At 35.9% G+C, this 14,006-nt stretch overlaps 2 protein-coding genes across 3 annotated transcripts; one reads left to right on the forward strand and one right to left on the reverse strand.

Moving 5' to 3' along the window:
* The first annotated feature begins 485 nt into the window (after positions 1 to 485).
* On the forward strand, positions 486 to 3,175 carry LOC111801352 (DNA-directed RNA polymerases II, IV and V subunit 6A-like). The gene is made up of 6 exons (XM_023685312.1): positions 486 to 643; positions 1,637 to 1,670; positions 1,768 to 1,940; positions 2,028 to 2,079; positions 2,532 to 2,599; positions 2,888 to 3,175. Exons 1-6 carry the CDS (start codon positions 609 to 611, stop codon positions 2,955 to 2,957), a joined length of 432 nt encoding a protein of 143 aa, XP_023541080.1. The 5' UTR covers positions 486 to 608; the 3' UTR covers positions 2,958 to 3,175.
* A 587-nt stretch (positions 3,176 to 3,762) lies between these two features.
* LOC111801636 (probable transcriptional regulator SLK2) lies at positions 3,763 to 10,860 on the reverse strand. Of its 2 annotated transcripts, none has more exons than XM_023685693.1 (10): positions 10,788 to 10,860; positions 8,948 to 10,195; positions 8,639 to 8,770; positions 8,220 to 8,268; positions 7,301 to 7,515; positions 7,155 to 7,223; positions 6,454 to 6,554; positions 6,140 to 6,233; positions 5,972 to 6,041; positions 3,763 to 5,089 (listed from the first exon to the last, which is right to left on the reverse strand). In XM_023685693.1, exons 2-10 carry the CDS (start codon positions 9,869 to 9,871, stop codon positions 4,200 to 4,202), a joined length of 2,544 nt encoding a protein of 847 aa, XP_023541461.1. In that variant the 5' UTR covers positions 9,872 to 10,195; positions 10,788 to 10,860; the 3' UTR covers positions 3,763 to 4,199. The 2 variants fall into 2 exon arrangements, with proteins under 2 accessions (XP_023541461.1, XP_023541462.1); XM_023685694.1 differs by lacking the exon at positions 10,788 to 10,860 and adding an exon at positions 10,618 to 10,761.
* Between the last annotated feature and the right edge of the window lie 3,146 nt (positions 10,861 to 14,006).

Below are 14,006 nucleotides of genomic sequence, written 5' to 3' on the forward strand. Positions count from 1 at the left end.
TTTGATTTGAATTTGTTTAACATTGTTAATGAATATAACACGTTTATCTAATTTGATTTGAATTTGTTTAACATTGTTAATGAATATAACACGTTTAATAGATCACATTTGTACATAATAATATAGGAGAATCTATGATTTCCTGGTTTGATTTGTTCATAAATCTATGATTTCATGGTTTGTTACAATGTAATCCTCATTATACACGTTTATAAATACATGAGGTCGTGATCTATAAAGGTCAAACCTAACAAACATATGCTATAAAGTTTTAAAATATTAAAAAATTCAATAAAATTTAAATTTTATGTTTAATTTTTTTTTTTAAGTCAACCAAATTAAAACATTTTAATATCTTTCTTAAATCTTGGCTGGTTAAAAGAATTTTGGGGTGAACTTAGAATTTCAAGGAATATTGGGAGGAAGGGTGAAATTATGAAAGTTGAGGGAGTAAATTGATATTTTAAAGAGTTTAGCGCTATTTAATCGTATATAAATTCAAGCCGCGGCGGGCCTAACGTTCGTCGTTGTCGATTACTTCTGAAGTTCTGAAACTAAGGGTTTTAGGTGAATCCAGAGAGGCGAGAACAGCTTTCTATCGATCATCAATGGCGGATGATGATTACAATGACGTCGACATGGGGTTCTCTCTTTCTCCTTCTATCTATCTATTTGAATATATTTTTGTCGAATCTTTTTGTGTTACTCCTGTCAATAGGTTAGAAAATTTGTCAAATGCTGAACCCTAATTTCGAAACTAAGTTCGTTATTTCAAGTTCAAGATGCTGCGGTTAGGATTTGGAATAGAATTTGTTAGGGAGATGCTATCACGCATCAGAACCAAACTTGATTTTTCGATCGATTTTGCATCAGTCCGATTTTCTGTAGCTATGAGCTTGAACTAGGAACTTAAAAGAGTTGTGTATGCAAGCGCATGATTTTCTGGCCGCCTAACAGCTCACAATATCAAATTTTAAGGTTTAAGCGTATGGAATTAGGGGCTCCTGGCATATTCAATTAGGGTTTAAATTATTGACTTCTATTTCACTCCCAAGGCGTGGCTGCTGGAAGGATGTTCTTATTTAAAATTACAACTTTTTATTTTTACCTTCATTATCAGATTCCAAATGGAAGTTTGTAATTTGGTGGAATCGACAGCTTAAGCCCCGGGATATGAAACTTATGCTTGATACTTGATGCTTATGTTCGTAAGCATTATGTTTTAGTGAACGACTTTATCTTATAGGGGTTTTGCTTATTTGTTGGGAAATACACGTCTTCTTCATAGTTAAAAGGAATTCTAGTGACCTTTATCTTTGCAATGGATTACTGTGTCTCAGATTCAAGCTTGTGCTTATTTGAGTTAATAAGTTTTATTAATTATGCAAAACGTACACAAGAAAAGCAGATAAATGACGTATAGTTATAAAAATCTATGGGCGTGGACTTGAAATCCAACTCTTGGGCCTACGCACAATTGTTTGCTATTTGGTGTAAATTTACTAATACTCCATTCTTAGCTTGACCACACTGCTATAATCTTGTTTTTGTGAAAGGCCTTTATATTTTCATCTTGGGTGATTGGAATGTACAAATATCTTTCAACCCTTATATTAATTAGTGTTTTTTGCTGCAGATATGAAGATGAGCCACCAGAGCCTGAGATGGAGGTAACAAATAATTTGTTTAGTTCTCTATTGGGAAGAATATAGATAACTGTTCTTTTTTAAGTTGATTAATTATAGTGGAACTGTGGATGATGTACAGGAAGGAGCTGAAGAAGAATTAGATAACAATAATGCCGATGATGTTCCTGGTGAACCTGTTGAAGCAGAGGATAAGGAAGATGAAGAACCTATTGAACGTGTGCGTAAAACCTCAAAATTTATGACGAAGTACGAACGTGCTAGAATTTTGGGTACTCGTGCCCTCCAAATCAGGTTCTCTTTTTTTACATTTGTTACATCCAAACTTTTACATGCATCAAGTTGATAAATGTTCTGATGATTCTTTTTCCTTTTGGGCAGCATGAATGCTCCTGTCATGGTCGAGTTGGAGGGTGAGACTGATCCACTTGAGGTTAGACTTTTAAATGTTAAGATAGAATCTTTGAAAAGCCTTCTTTTGGCTTTGGCATTCTTTAGGTGTATTTTAGTTGTCTTACATGGTTAGTACGCCTACTCAAAAGAAAAATGTTAATCTAAATCATACAAAGCTGTCCCTGGGGGTTAAAATGAAGCCTCTCAAACAATAGGGAATGACTGAAAACCGACATCAAAGCTTGAAGGAAATTTCCATCAAGATGTTTACCGATTCAATCAACCCATGCTTACCCAAAGAAATATGTTGGATGCCGTTCATGGGTTTGGCTTACTAAGTTTCTTGAACTTATATTATTGTTTACAGTTCGTGATATCTCATTCTTTTCTAGCGAATGAGGATTTATGCTTGTCAGTCTTGAGTGCTTTCCACTTTTTTTGGTTGGTTTGGAATTATTCTCTGACATCTCATCTTATCCTTTGCTGTCTTAGATTGCAATGAAGGAGCTTCGTGAGCGGAAGATACCCTTCACCATTCGTCGCTACCTACCAGATGGAAGGTTAGGCTTCTTAGATCTTCTATATTTGTGCTAGTTTTTGTTGTTTTTACAGAAACCTTAATTTGTCGGTTTTGAAAAAACCAGAAGAGTTTTCTTCCCCATGTCTCCCCGGGGCTTGAACTGAACCAACTATACGAGTTTAAAACTAGTTTTTGAGGGGAAAAAAGAATTCCTTCTGAGGTTTAGTTTTCGGATTTTTTGGAAACCAAATGAAATCAAACATTCCAGTACTCTGTTGGCTAAGATAAAATGCTAAATCATGGAACTGTCTCTTCATTTTTGGCGCAGTTATGAAGACTGGGGCGTTGATGAACTTATTGTGGAGGACTCTTGGAAGAGGCAAGTTGGTGGCGCTTGATCTATATCCTTTGTTGTGTGGCTGTCAGCGTATGTGAGATAGTAGTTTCAACTGCATGGCGATTAGAGCCCCATGGTCCAATACAGTCATCTTCGAACGGTGAGATGGTTGCTCGCCATTATTGTTTTGTTATATAACTATCTATAGTATATTGGGAAAGAACCACTAATGGCAAACATTCTTTACTATTATAAAGCATGTCATTAACACTTCCATTAGTCGGTAGCTTTTTTACTCTTCAATTGTTCTTTCTAACCTGTCATTAGAAAATGCAAACAAAAAGAGTCCCAACTTTTTATTGCTCAGTTCAAACAATGCTTTCTTGTTCCATTAGCTTGGAGTAATTTTTTAGAAAAAAAGAAAGTTCGCGACAAATTTTTATGAGAACGTTAACCGCACGGCTAGGCTGAGCCTGCTGGCCGATACTTATCGTTTATGTTTTTCAACATGTTAAGCATAGATTACAATAGATGATACATTTGAAAGCACAAGAGAAGTACCAAAAGAAACGCTTTGGGGGTTCGTTTATGAATGTAATACATAAAAAGAAATGAAGATTTTCTTTTTTCAATTTTTTTTGGACAATAACGCTCATTTTAACATTAATCATTTCAACATTAGCACGTTAATTTTGATTCTCAATAAATTTACTAAATTAAATAGAAAAAAAGGGTAAAAAGAGGAAACGAAAATCTCTCCTTAAGGCTGCACCATTCACATGTGGAGGCGTATCAGTGGCCAAATTTTAGTTGCAGCTCAGCATTTTGTTTCGTCTGGAGGTGCCACGATTTAATATAAATAACGAGAATGTGAAATGAAAATGAACATTCACCAGGGCAGTTCCTTAGTTGATCTTTCGGACAAAAATGCACAATTCACGTTAAACTAAACGGATTTAAGATAAAAATAGAGTAACAGGAAACTAAGGTAGTTGCCAAGGTTGTTTTTAGAGTTTCCATGTCAATTGATTAAACTTGGAACCATGGAATGAAAGCCCCAAAGAGCAGTGCTAAATCAGCGAGGAGTTGACAGAGAGCATCTCCACATGCAGCAGTACCAACGGCGGGGAGCTTCCGTCGAGGCATTCAAATCAAATGATGCCACAGCAAAGCCACAGATTACGAGGGGGAAATAGGGAGGGAACAAAAAGGACCCAACTACTTCATCAGATTTATCATCCTGTACAGTTTTCTTCACCATAATTCGGGAAAGGGCCCAACAATGCCAGCCAAATTATGTTAGTCAAGCCTTCCAGACATAACCCAAATCCTCGTCAAGGTCATTGTTTATAAACCCATTTTCAGGGAAATCTTGGCCTATATCTTCTACCAGACCCTCAGGCAGAGGAAGATCTTGCTGCAAATCAGAAGCCTTCTGATTGAATCCACTGTTACCAGCTGAGGACTCGCTATTTGAAGCAGCTTTGAAGCTATTGCTTCTACTCGGGCCAGGGCCAGGGGCATTGCTCCCAGCTACAACTGATGTACTATTGCCCACAAAACTCATACCCCTTCTTCCCAAACTTCTATTTGCATTTGGTCCTGTCAGGGGCTGCTGTTGTGCACCACCACTCTTACTGTTACTTGACATCTGCAGTAGTTGTTGGATCATCTGTTGTTGTATGGCCTGGCTACCTTGAATTGTCTGAGGATGATTTTGTTGGACCAAGGAGCCAGTATTCGGTGGATGCTGCTGCAGCTGCTGCGATTGCTTTTGCAAGGTTTGCTGAACGCTTGAAAAGCCACCGACAGAGGAGTTCTGTATAGATCCAGGCATCAAGGATGCAGTCCCATGGAGTGTAGGGGATGGATTATAGTTGGCATTATTGAAAGATGACGAGGCCTCCTGTTGGTTTGGGCTCGGGTTGGAATTCATAGAGCTTTGTCTCATGAGCATATTCTGGTATGTAGTCAGTGCCAAAGCGGCTTGTGAACCACTCATACCTCCTCGACCAATCATTTGATGGTTGTTAATCCCATGATTATCAAGCTCAGAATGCATTGCCATCAGCTTATTCATTGTGTTGCGATCTGTGGGAAGACCTTGAATGCTTGCTAATTGCTCCATCTCCTGCATTTTCTGAATCTGGAGCTTGGCTGCAGTGGCATGTCTGGGATAATTTTTCAAGCCCTCTGTAAAAATATCAAGTTCCAACATGTAATAACAGAAAACTCGAGTTATTCATCCCCCTCCACCCACACACACAACAAAGAGGGGGGGAAAAAAAAGGAAAAGAAAAATCAGAGAACAGAGCACTGAATAAAGATAGGAGGACCAAGCAATTCAGATGTGAAAGAAAATATCGTCCATCAGAAAATAAAACATACCCGCAAAATAGACTACTCAAACGTTTTGAAGCTCAAAAGTATGATACATTTCATAATAGAAATTAATATTGTATTGTTATGCTTTAGTTTCCAAGCTTACGTCAAATTGAAGTTGAAAATCCCTAAATGCAGTTGTATATGGAAATTCGAAAGGTGGGGTTCTTATACAACTAACCCGCAGGTGCTGTATTTGACTAACGAAAGGAACGATTAGAAAGCAGAGTGGAACTGAGAGAGAAGTAAGATACACGAGGAAAATTGGTTTTTTCAATTTCAAGCTAGGTCAGGGGAATCTGGCTGATTTTGTAGCGAAATTTGATTTGGTGAATACACTCTTACCAAACAGATGTATCTACGTAACGCTTGTAAGTTGTAGCTTAGATAAGAGAGATAAATCCATATTTCAACCAAAAATAATTGGTTCACAAGTTGTCATTTTCAGTATGCTAACAGCCTACTCTCTTAGAAGCCAAACCTAGTGAAAGTGACGATAAAAAATAAAATTCAAAAAAAAAAAAAAAAAAAAAAAACCTTCAAACAAACCACAGTTTAGACAAAAAAATATTTTATAAACCTAAATACGTAATTCCAATTGAAAGAAATTTAATACAAAACCGCTACAATATCTATAGAGAATCACAGTCGATCATAACTAAGTTGCAGAAGATGAGGATATAGGAGCATTACCAATAGGCCCAACTTTTTGATCTCGGCAGAAGCCAATCAGATCTTTCATTCTGTTGACAACCTCTGATATCTGATAATATTTTGAGATTTTAACAAAATTAACACTGTGGGAGTGAAATAAAGAAAACAGTTCTCCAGTAATGGCTTTTAAGAAATGCATGAAGTTACCTGCAAGCATCTCACGTATCTTTTAGAGAAACCCAAGTCATTCAGCAACTGCAACTCCAGACTTTTAGCAAGCTGACGACCAGCCGTCAGTACCCTAAGAAATCAACCACATTACTGTGTCAGTACACATCCAACTGCACAATGAGTTGGTCGCCAGCCCTGGAACTCAATATGAATTGATAAAATGTCCAAAATAACGTTCCTATTAAGGGCAGACGGACATCAACAAAAGATTGTGCTATATAGACAGAACATGGTGTCAGAAGGGAAGTCAAACCCCTGTACACCTAAAACCATAGGGACGAACAACTCACATATTGCTATTTGCCTGCAAATCTTTCTGAGAGACACCATCAGGACCACTTTCAGCAATTGTGCTTTGGCTTTTCTGGGCAACCTGTAACAGCTGATTCACCTGCAAAATGAAACTACCTCGTTGAATTACAAGTATTTTTTCCATCTGAAAGACTTACAAGAATGTAACTGATTTTGTTTAATCAAATTCTTATTTTTAAAGTAAAAATAGAAAACCAATCTCAAAGGTAAAAAAAGAAAAAATAAGAGGAAAGGACAAGTAGCAAGACAACACGAAAAACTGAAGTTTAAGATGGCCTTTAGAAGGATAGTATAAGATGGCTGAAAATAAGAAAACTGAAGAACTATCACAACGATGTTCCATGTAATTAGTTACAGAAGAACGGGTATGCAGACATAATATGATTCAAAACATGAAAATAATATATAGAAGGCAGTCTGAACTTTTTTACAGCCAACCAGGGCCGTGCTATGGTAAAATTTAGAAGGGTTTCATTGCTTAGCAGTGAACTAAAAGTATCTTCCTACGCTTTTACCCTAGCTCCCTTTTGTGCATAAAAAGCCAAGCATGCTCTTCATCTGTGATAAAAACTCAAATGAAATAGATTGCCCACGCCTAGCAGCAAAAATAACTTGAAAAAGACAACAGTCCATATTACTTTTATTCCAAGTAGAAGTTGATAAGGTTCAAAAACAATACCTGAGGTGCAACCAACCTACGTGGAAGAAGTTCTTCATGACGCCGTGCACAAAATTCCCAAGACAAAATCTGATGATTACATTTACATTAGGCTAGTAACGATTAAATTAGCTGAAAATGCTGGTATGAATTAGCAATATATAAACCTTCAAGTCTTGTGTGAATATGATACGAAGATGACCCTCACGAACAACACGAAGTTGCTCATATACACTCTCTTGAATTGCTTTTTGATATTCTAACATCATAATTCCAGAAGGAAAGCTCCTTTCATGTGGACGGTCCAGAAATAAAAGCTCATCAATAACTCCACTTCCAAATTTGATCTCGTTGAGTCTTGGGAGAACTTCAAACGTGGCCTCTTCAATTCAACTCGTTAGCATGATAGCAAAAAGTTAGATCTGGAAAGAGACCAGAGTGCTAAAACCAGCATTCAAGAAGTTCAAGTTAAAAAATTATAATTCATGTGCTCAGCTTCAGTTAGTAATTCAAAATGAAGTATTATGGTACATAACTTACCAGCCAATGGGAATTATGCAAAACATTTGTTTTCGTCACTGAGTCCATAAAAAAATTAAGAACAGAAGGGAGAAGAATTAGAAACTAGGGAATCTAAATGAAGTAGTTTTTTACATGAGAAGAAATAAACAATTTTTTTTTTATAAATGCCGACCCAAATGATTTCAGCTAATGGTGGAAGTAAATCTGAAGTAATTTCTCGAGAAACTAAAGATTTAACTTATAAATCCAAATAAGACGCTACATAATTAGCTAGTTCTAAGCATCAATGAATGTCAAATAGATCATGCTGCATTATCAAAGAATGTAGATAGCTTTATGGATGGAGAACAGGTCCAATATGTAGAGATCATATATTCTTATGTACATGCGGGGGGGGGGGGGGNTTTTTTTTTTTCTTGCTGATTGTTTCTCTATTTATTATTATTATTATTATTATTATTTGGGTGCGGGGGATGTTGGAATTGGTCGAAAACAATATCTATCAAGGTCTCCAACATTCCACCCTGTGAAAATCAAATAGAAGATTGCTTTCTTCATCCTTACCAAATCCCCTTCCTGATTTGGAGCCACAGATGTCGCAGTGCCACGCATCCTGAAATCAATAAAAACGTATGTTCAAGGGAAGTTCACAATAACACAAAAATGGCAGACAGCTACAATGAATTGAAGCGAATGGGAAATAGCATTACTGAAGTACAGACAACAATTGAAATTTGAAACTAATAAATGTGACTGCAGTACTCATAGCATTTAGATTTCTAGAGTAGAGAAAGAGATACTCAAGACTTAAATCTAGATATATTATCAAAGAATTGTTTTGAAATGTGAATGTGGAAAAGGTAACCATATTAAATATGAATAGACGATCCTATCTTTTCATACCATTTAGCAATTAAAAAATGTAAAATATAATTGGGCAACTGATAATATTAGCAAAAAATATCACAAATGTATGAACTGACCATAGCTGCCTGGGGAAACACACCAAGAGCATGGTGGCCAACATTCTCGTACAATGACAAGCACCATCTTTTCTTCGCACGAGGAGAGTAATACTCTGCCACAAACTTTCTCCAGTAGGCTATACTATTCTCCTATAAAACGTCAATAAGAGAAAAGGGAAGACAAAAATAAATAGTTAAATGAAGCCTAAAAAGGTAGGAAGAGATACAATAATTAGAAAACAAAGAGAACCAAGTGAAAATAGTAGGTCACATGGATGAATATAGAATTTTAAGAATGATAAGATAGAACGAGAGAAGATAACTCACGGGAGGCCTTTGCCGCTGATGATATAAATATTGCATCATCCGACGAGAACAAACACCACCATCAAATGGGCGCTTCATGGGTGATACTGGCTGCATTGCCTGCGGTTGTTGCAACTGCTGCCTCAACTGTATCTGTTGCTGCTGCTGCTGCTGCTGAAACTGAGCTCTGTACTGAGGTAGAGACTGCAAAATCTGTTGCTGTTGTCGCATTCTTTGTTGTTGAAATAAAGCTTGTAACTGCGAGTTACTGTTTTGTGAATGCATGGAATCCTGTCTCTGAAATAGCTGCTGCAAAACTTGCTGTTGCAGCACATCTTCCTGCTTTATATCCAGTCGTGGTTTCTTCTGCATCTGAGAATAATTATTTGGATCTGGAATAAAAGACCCCTGAAATTTTGCACCCAGGGGAAGTGGTACTTGGCCTATTTGTGATGTTGGTAATGATGTGGCATGTGAAGCACCTTGCTGTGCCTGTTGCTGAATGTGTTGGACATTTTGGTCCTTTTGAGAATTTTGCTGCACCACGCAGGATCCATCTATAACTGAGGAACCGGACACACTAATGTTATTTGAATTGAATGACATAGGCGACGCAGGCAAGCGCATGTATGACTCCGTATTGATGCTTGCACTCCTTTGCAAATGTGGCCCTCCTGAAAGCGAAGAGTTTGCATCAGTAACCAATGAACTTGCACCCACACTGGGTCCTGAATTTGCCACACTATTTAAAACTGCATTATTCATGTCTCCGGAAACTGGACCAAAATCAGAACATCCAGTTCCTGGAATTGAACCCGATGAATTTGCAAATGATTGGCTCAAGTGGGAATTAACAATAGCTGAAGACTGCCCTTCTCCTTGGTAGAAAATCCCAGAACTCGATGAAGACTGCGCTAATCCTCCAGCCAAACGAGAAGATGCCATTGAAGCCACCACCCCTTGGCGGCTAGCGTCTAGGTAGCCAGCCAGACCTCACCACAATAGACATTCTGTAAACATTCACAAAGATAGAAAAACTATACCCACGAGAAAGAAACCCAGAAACCGCCCACAAATTCCTCATGTCAAATTTTATAAGAAGAAAATGTGGACAATATCATGATTCCACTTGAAACGTTAAATATAAAGTATCTGAGCCTTTGGACCCTGAAGCCGGGGGAAAAAAAAGAAAAAGTAAAATAAATCAATCTCTATCAAGACCAGTTGAGGCGCAGGGCTATTGAAGTTTCAACCGTAAGCCACAAGGATCTGTAAGGAAAGGGAAGGAAAGAAAAGAGTTAGTAGATGAATGAGAAAATGAGAGAAGCGAAATTCAATTTTAACGATTTTAAAATCAATCTCTTACAGAACCCTAACAACTTGCTCAAAACCAGACAAATTTCCCGTCCGACTGACGAAACCCTAAATTAGCTATACAAGAAATAAACTCCGGCAGAAGACTCACGATTGAAATTAAACTCAAATATGGCAAACTACATTCTCTGAACTTACCAAAAACAAATTAATCCTAATTTCTCATCGTTTAAGAATTAAAAACAGTGATGCAACAGACAGCAACTCAAATCGAACATGAAAACACTCCCTCCCTCCCCTGCTCAGAGTAAAGAGGGGGGGAAATGAAGAACAAACCAAACTCAGTAAATTAATCAGCTCAGCATCAAATTCCCCACCTAAACACAAGCCGAACATGAACATCGAGAGATAAAAAACCCAAAAACAGTGAGCTTTAACAGTGTCTGAGAGATCAAATCATGGAATCCAATGAATCGAAAAGAGAAGCAGAACAAGAAAACTTGAACAAAATTGTAACAATGAAGAGAAAGCAGCTAAGATTCGAAACCTTTGAGAGATTAACAGAACAGAGAAAGTCGGCTCTTTTTTTTTTTTTTTTTTTTTTTTTTTTTTNCCTGAAATTTCATACAAAAGAGGAGAAAGAGAGACTTGGAGGATACTTGTGTTATGTAGTGAAGCGTAGATAGCGGGAATTGCAGCGAGGGAGTAACCGGCTGCACTGATAAACCAGTCATCTGTCACCGACTACTCCCGGTCAATCTCGAAACACGTGTCGTCGCAGTGATCGAGAAACGTATACGATGCCCGATCTGGCGGTGACGAAACGAGGTTTGTTACGACGTGGCAGGCTCTCATTGGTCTGTTTTGGGGACGCTTATGATGGGTTTTGGAGATCTTTCGTCACCGTTATTCTTTAGAAGGGAAATAATCAGGCGCATTAAAGCCTATCCAAATTGAACATCCCCCGTTTGCCACCTCATCGATGTAAGGACATTTTTAGATTTTCGGAAAACATGTAGGGGCCATTTTGTCTTTTCGTTCTAACATTATGCAACGTGTCTCTCCTTTATTGGTTGGAAGTATGAGAATCCATGTGAGCGTAGACTTTCGACGCTGGTGATATTACCAATCACGGTTAATAAAGACCACGTTTAATTCGATTTTATAATAATTAAATTAAAATATTAATTTTTAGACTAATTTCATTTCATCCACATTTCCCCCCTAAAGTAAGGTATTAAACATGTGAATAAATTATATAATTAAACCATAGAATGATAAAAAAAAAAAAAGAAATTAGTTATCATTTTAATTTCATAACCATTTTTTAAACTTTAAATTACTTTTAATTTCTTAATTACTTAAATGTCGGTAACTAATATTCAACGAATGTTTAAAACTCACTTATTTAAAAACTGCTAACGGAGTAAGTTTATGAAGCTAATATAGTCACATACAACCTCGATTTATCATGATTCGAGCAAGACATGTCTAGAACATAGTTCATGATTGACAAATGACATGTTTCGTTGGACAACAAACCAACATATGAACTTGGGGTAGTCAGAGAAAGGTAACACGAACCGCCCTATTTGACATTTGACAATACGTGTTACATGCTAACACTAGACATAACCCATGCTCGTACTTTTGTATTAATGTCATTATTAGGTTGTACTTGAAAAAATGAACGAAAACGAGAGACAAAATATTTTAAGGTAGGTAGGCACTATATTGACAAGCGCTAATTGCTCTCTCCCGTTAAGTTGCTTGGAAAAAGCGCAAAAGGTTTAGTCAATGAGCTCCATCAAATGATTGCTTGTTTGGTACGCCCCTTTTATTTATTTATTTATTTTCGAAATATCATTTTTTTAATTTTAAATTTATTATTAACTATACATTTTTAAAGTATTGTAATTAATCAACCATTTCATTAAAAATTATAAATTTGGAATATAATTTTAACACTCGCATAAATTTTGTATATATAATTTATTTTTAATTATTTTTAATTATTTTAAAATAAGCATTTAAAAAGGAATGAATATGGCCTACCACAAAGTTTATTATTGACCATCGGAGGCACTAATTTTGATGTTTAGAAAGCAAAAGCAACAATTTGTCCTTTTATGTTTTTTGAACAATAAAATTCAAATTAAGAACTTGTTTTAAAACAAACTCCAAGATGCTTTTAACAGCCTTTTGTAATGTAAATTTTACAAGAACAATGAAGAATATAATACATTAATCTATCCATTTTGTAAATATATCGATCATATATGTAATACATAAAGTTTGATGTAAATAATTGAATGCATATTAAATTTATCATATGGTATAAATGTTTAATATATATATATATATATATAAAAGTTTCTTGTACACCGACCCCACAAATCAACATAAGTCACTCTGTTGTCATCAATTATAAAAGTAAAATCTAGTCGTCAAGAAGTTACTTGTACAGCTCATACCCCTACAAATTAATACGGTCCTTTCAACAGTTAAGAAGTCAATTGTAACAACCCAATCTCCCCGTAGGAAATGTTGTCCATTGTGACCCATTACATATCATCGTCAGCCTCATAGTTGAAAACATGTCTACTATGAGGAGAGTCTGACCTTATTTCAACTAGTGCCTCGAGCTGTCCGATGACTGACTCTTATACCATTTGTAGGAATTATTGTCCGTTTTGACTTATTACATATCGTCTCAGCCTCATAGTTTAAAAACATGTCTACTATAGAGAGAGTCTGGCCTTATTCCGACTAGTGCCTCGGACTGTCCGATGACTAACCCTGATATCATTTGTAATGCCTTAATTCAACCGCTAGCAGATATTGTCCTATTTGGGTCTTTCCTTCTGAGCTTCCTTTCACTGTTTTTAAACGCGTCTGCTAAGTAGAGCTTTCTACCCCCATAATAAATATTTCGTTACCCTCTCTAACCAATGTCACGTCACGTAACATAGAATTGTTACAAAACAAAACACACTTAACCTTAGAATTTCTAAAATTGAGCTATCAAAATGGAAGATGCGTTATAGACAGTAAATTTTAATTTTTTTAAGTATTTCCTAATCATCATATCCTTAAAAGTCAATTTCATACATATATGATCGCAGCATCACAATTTATTTTATTTTAATTAATTATTTTTTATATTTCTCATAATAAATATATGTTACAATAAGATCCCAATTAATTGGTATTATAAAATAATAAAATAAAATTAAAAAAAAATACACGAATATTTTTGTTTTTTGTGACCATAATTTTTTCACCATTTCCTAAATGTAAGCTTTTTCAATATTTATTTATTTATTTTCTTCTTTGTTCACAGTGCTTTTTTAAGAATAGTACATAATAAAGCAAAATTTAATATTATATTTCTATATAAACCATATATATATATTTTTTTATATTTATTAAAAGATAGTAATACATAATTTTTTTTCTTTTAATTTGAAATAAAAGAAATTAATCTCACTAGAATAATTTCAATTCAATTAAACAAAGAGTCAAAGATTGGAACCCTCATCTTGTATTAGATGAAATTGTCCAATTTAGGGAATGATCCTGAATTTATTATCAAAGAATACACTTTTCATGTAAGGTTTTTTGGGAAGCCCAAAGTAAAGCCATGAGAACTTATGCTCAAAGTGGACAATATCACAGAACTCCATTCATATTCATCGCGAGTCCAATTGAAGGGATTGGGATTGAGCAGGGAAGTGTCCGGCCCAATGATCCTCGGTGGAATTTA

Source organism: Cucurbita pepo, chromosome LG09 (assembly GCF_002806865.2).
Source record: "Cucurbita pepo subsp. pepo cultivar mu-cu-16 chromosome LG09, ASM280686v2, whole genome shotgun sequence".
Taxonomy (NCBI): domain Eukaryota; kingdom Viridiplantae; phylum Streptophyta; class Magnoliopsida; order Cucurbitales; family Cucurbitaceae; genus Cucurbita; species Cucurbita pepo.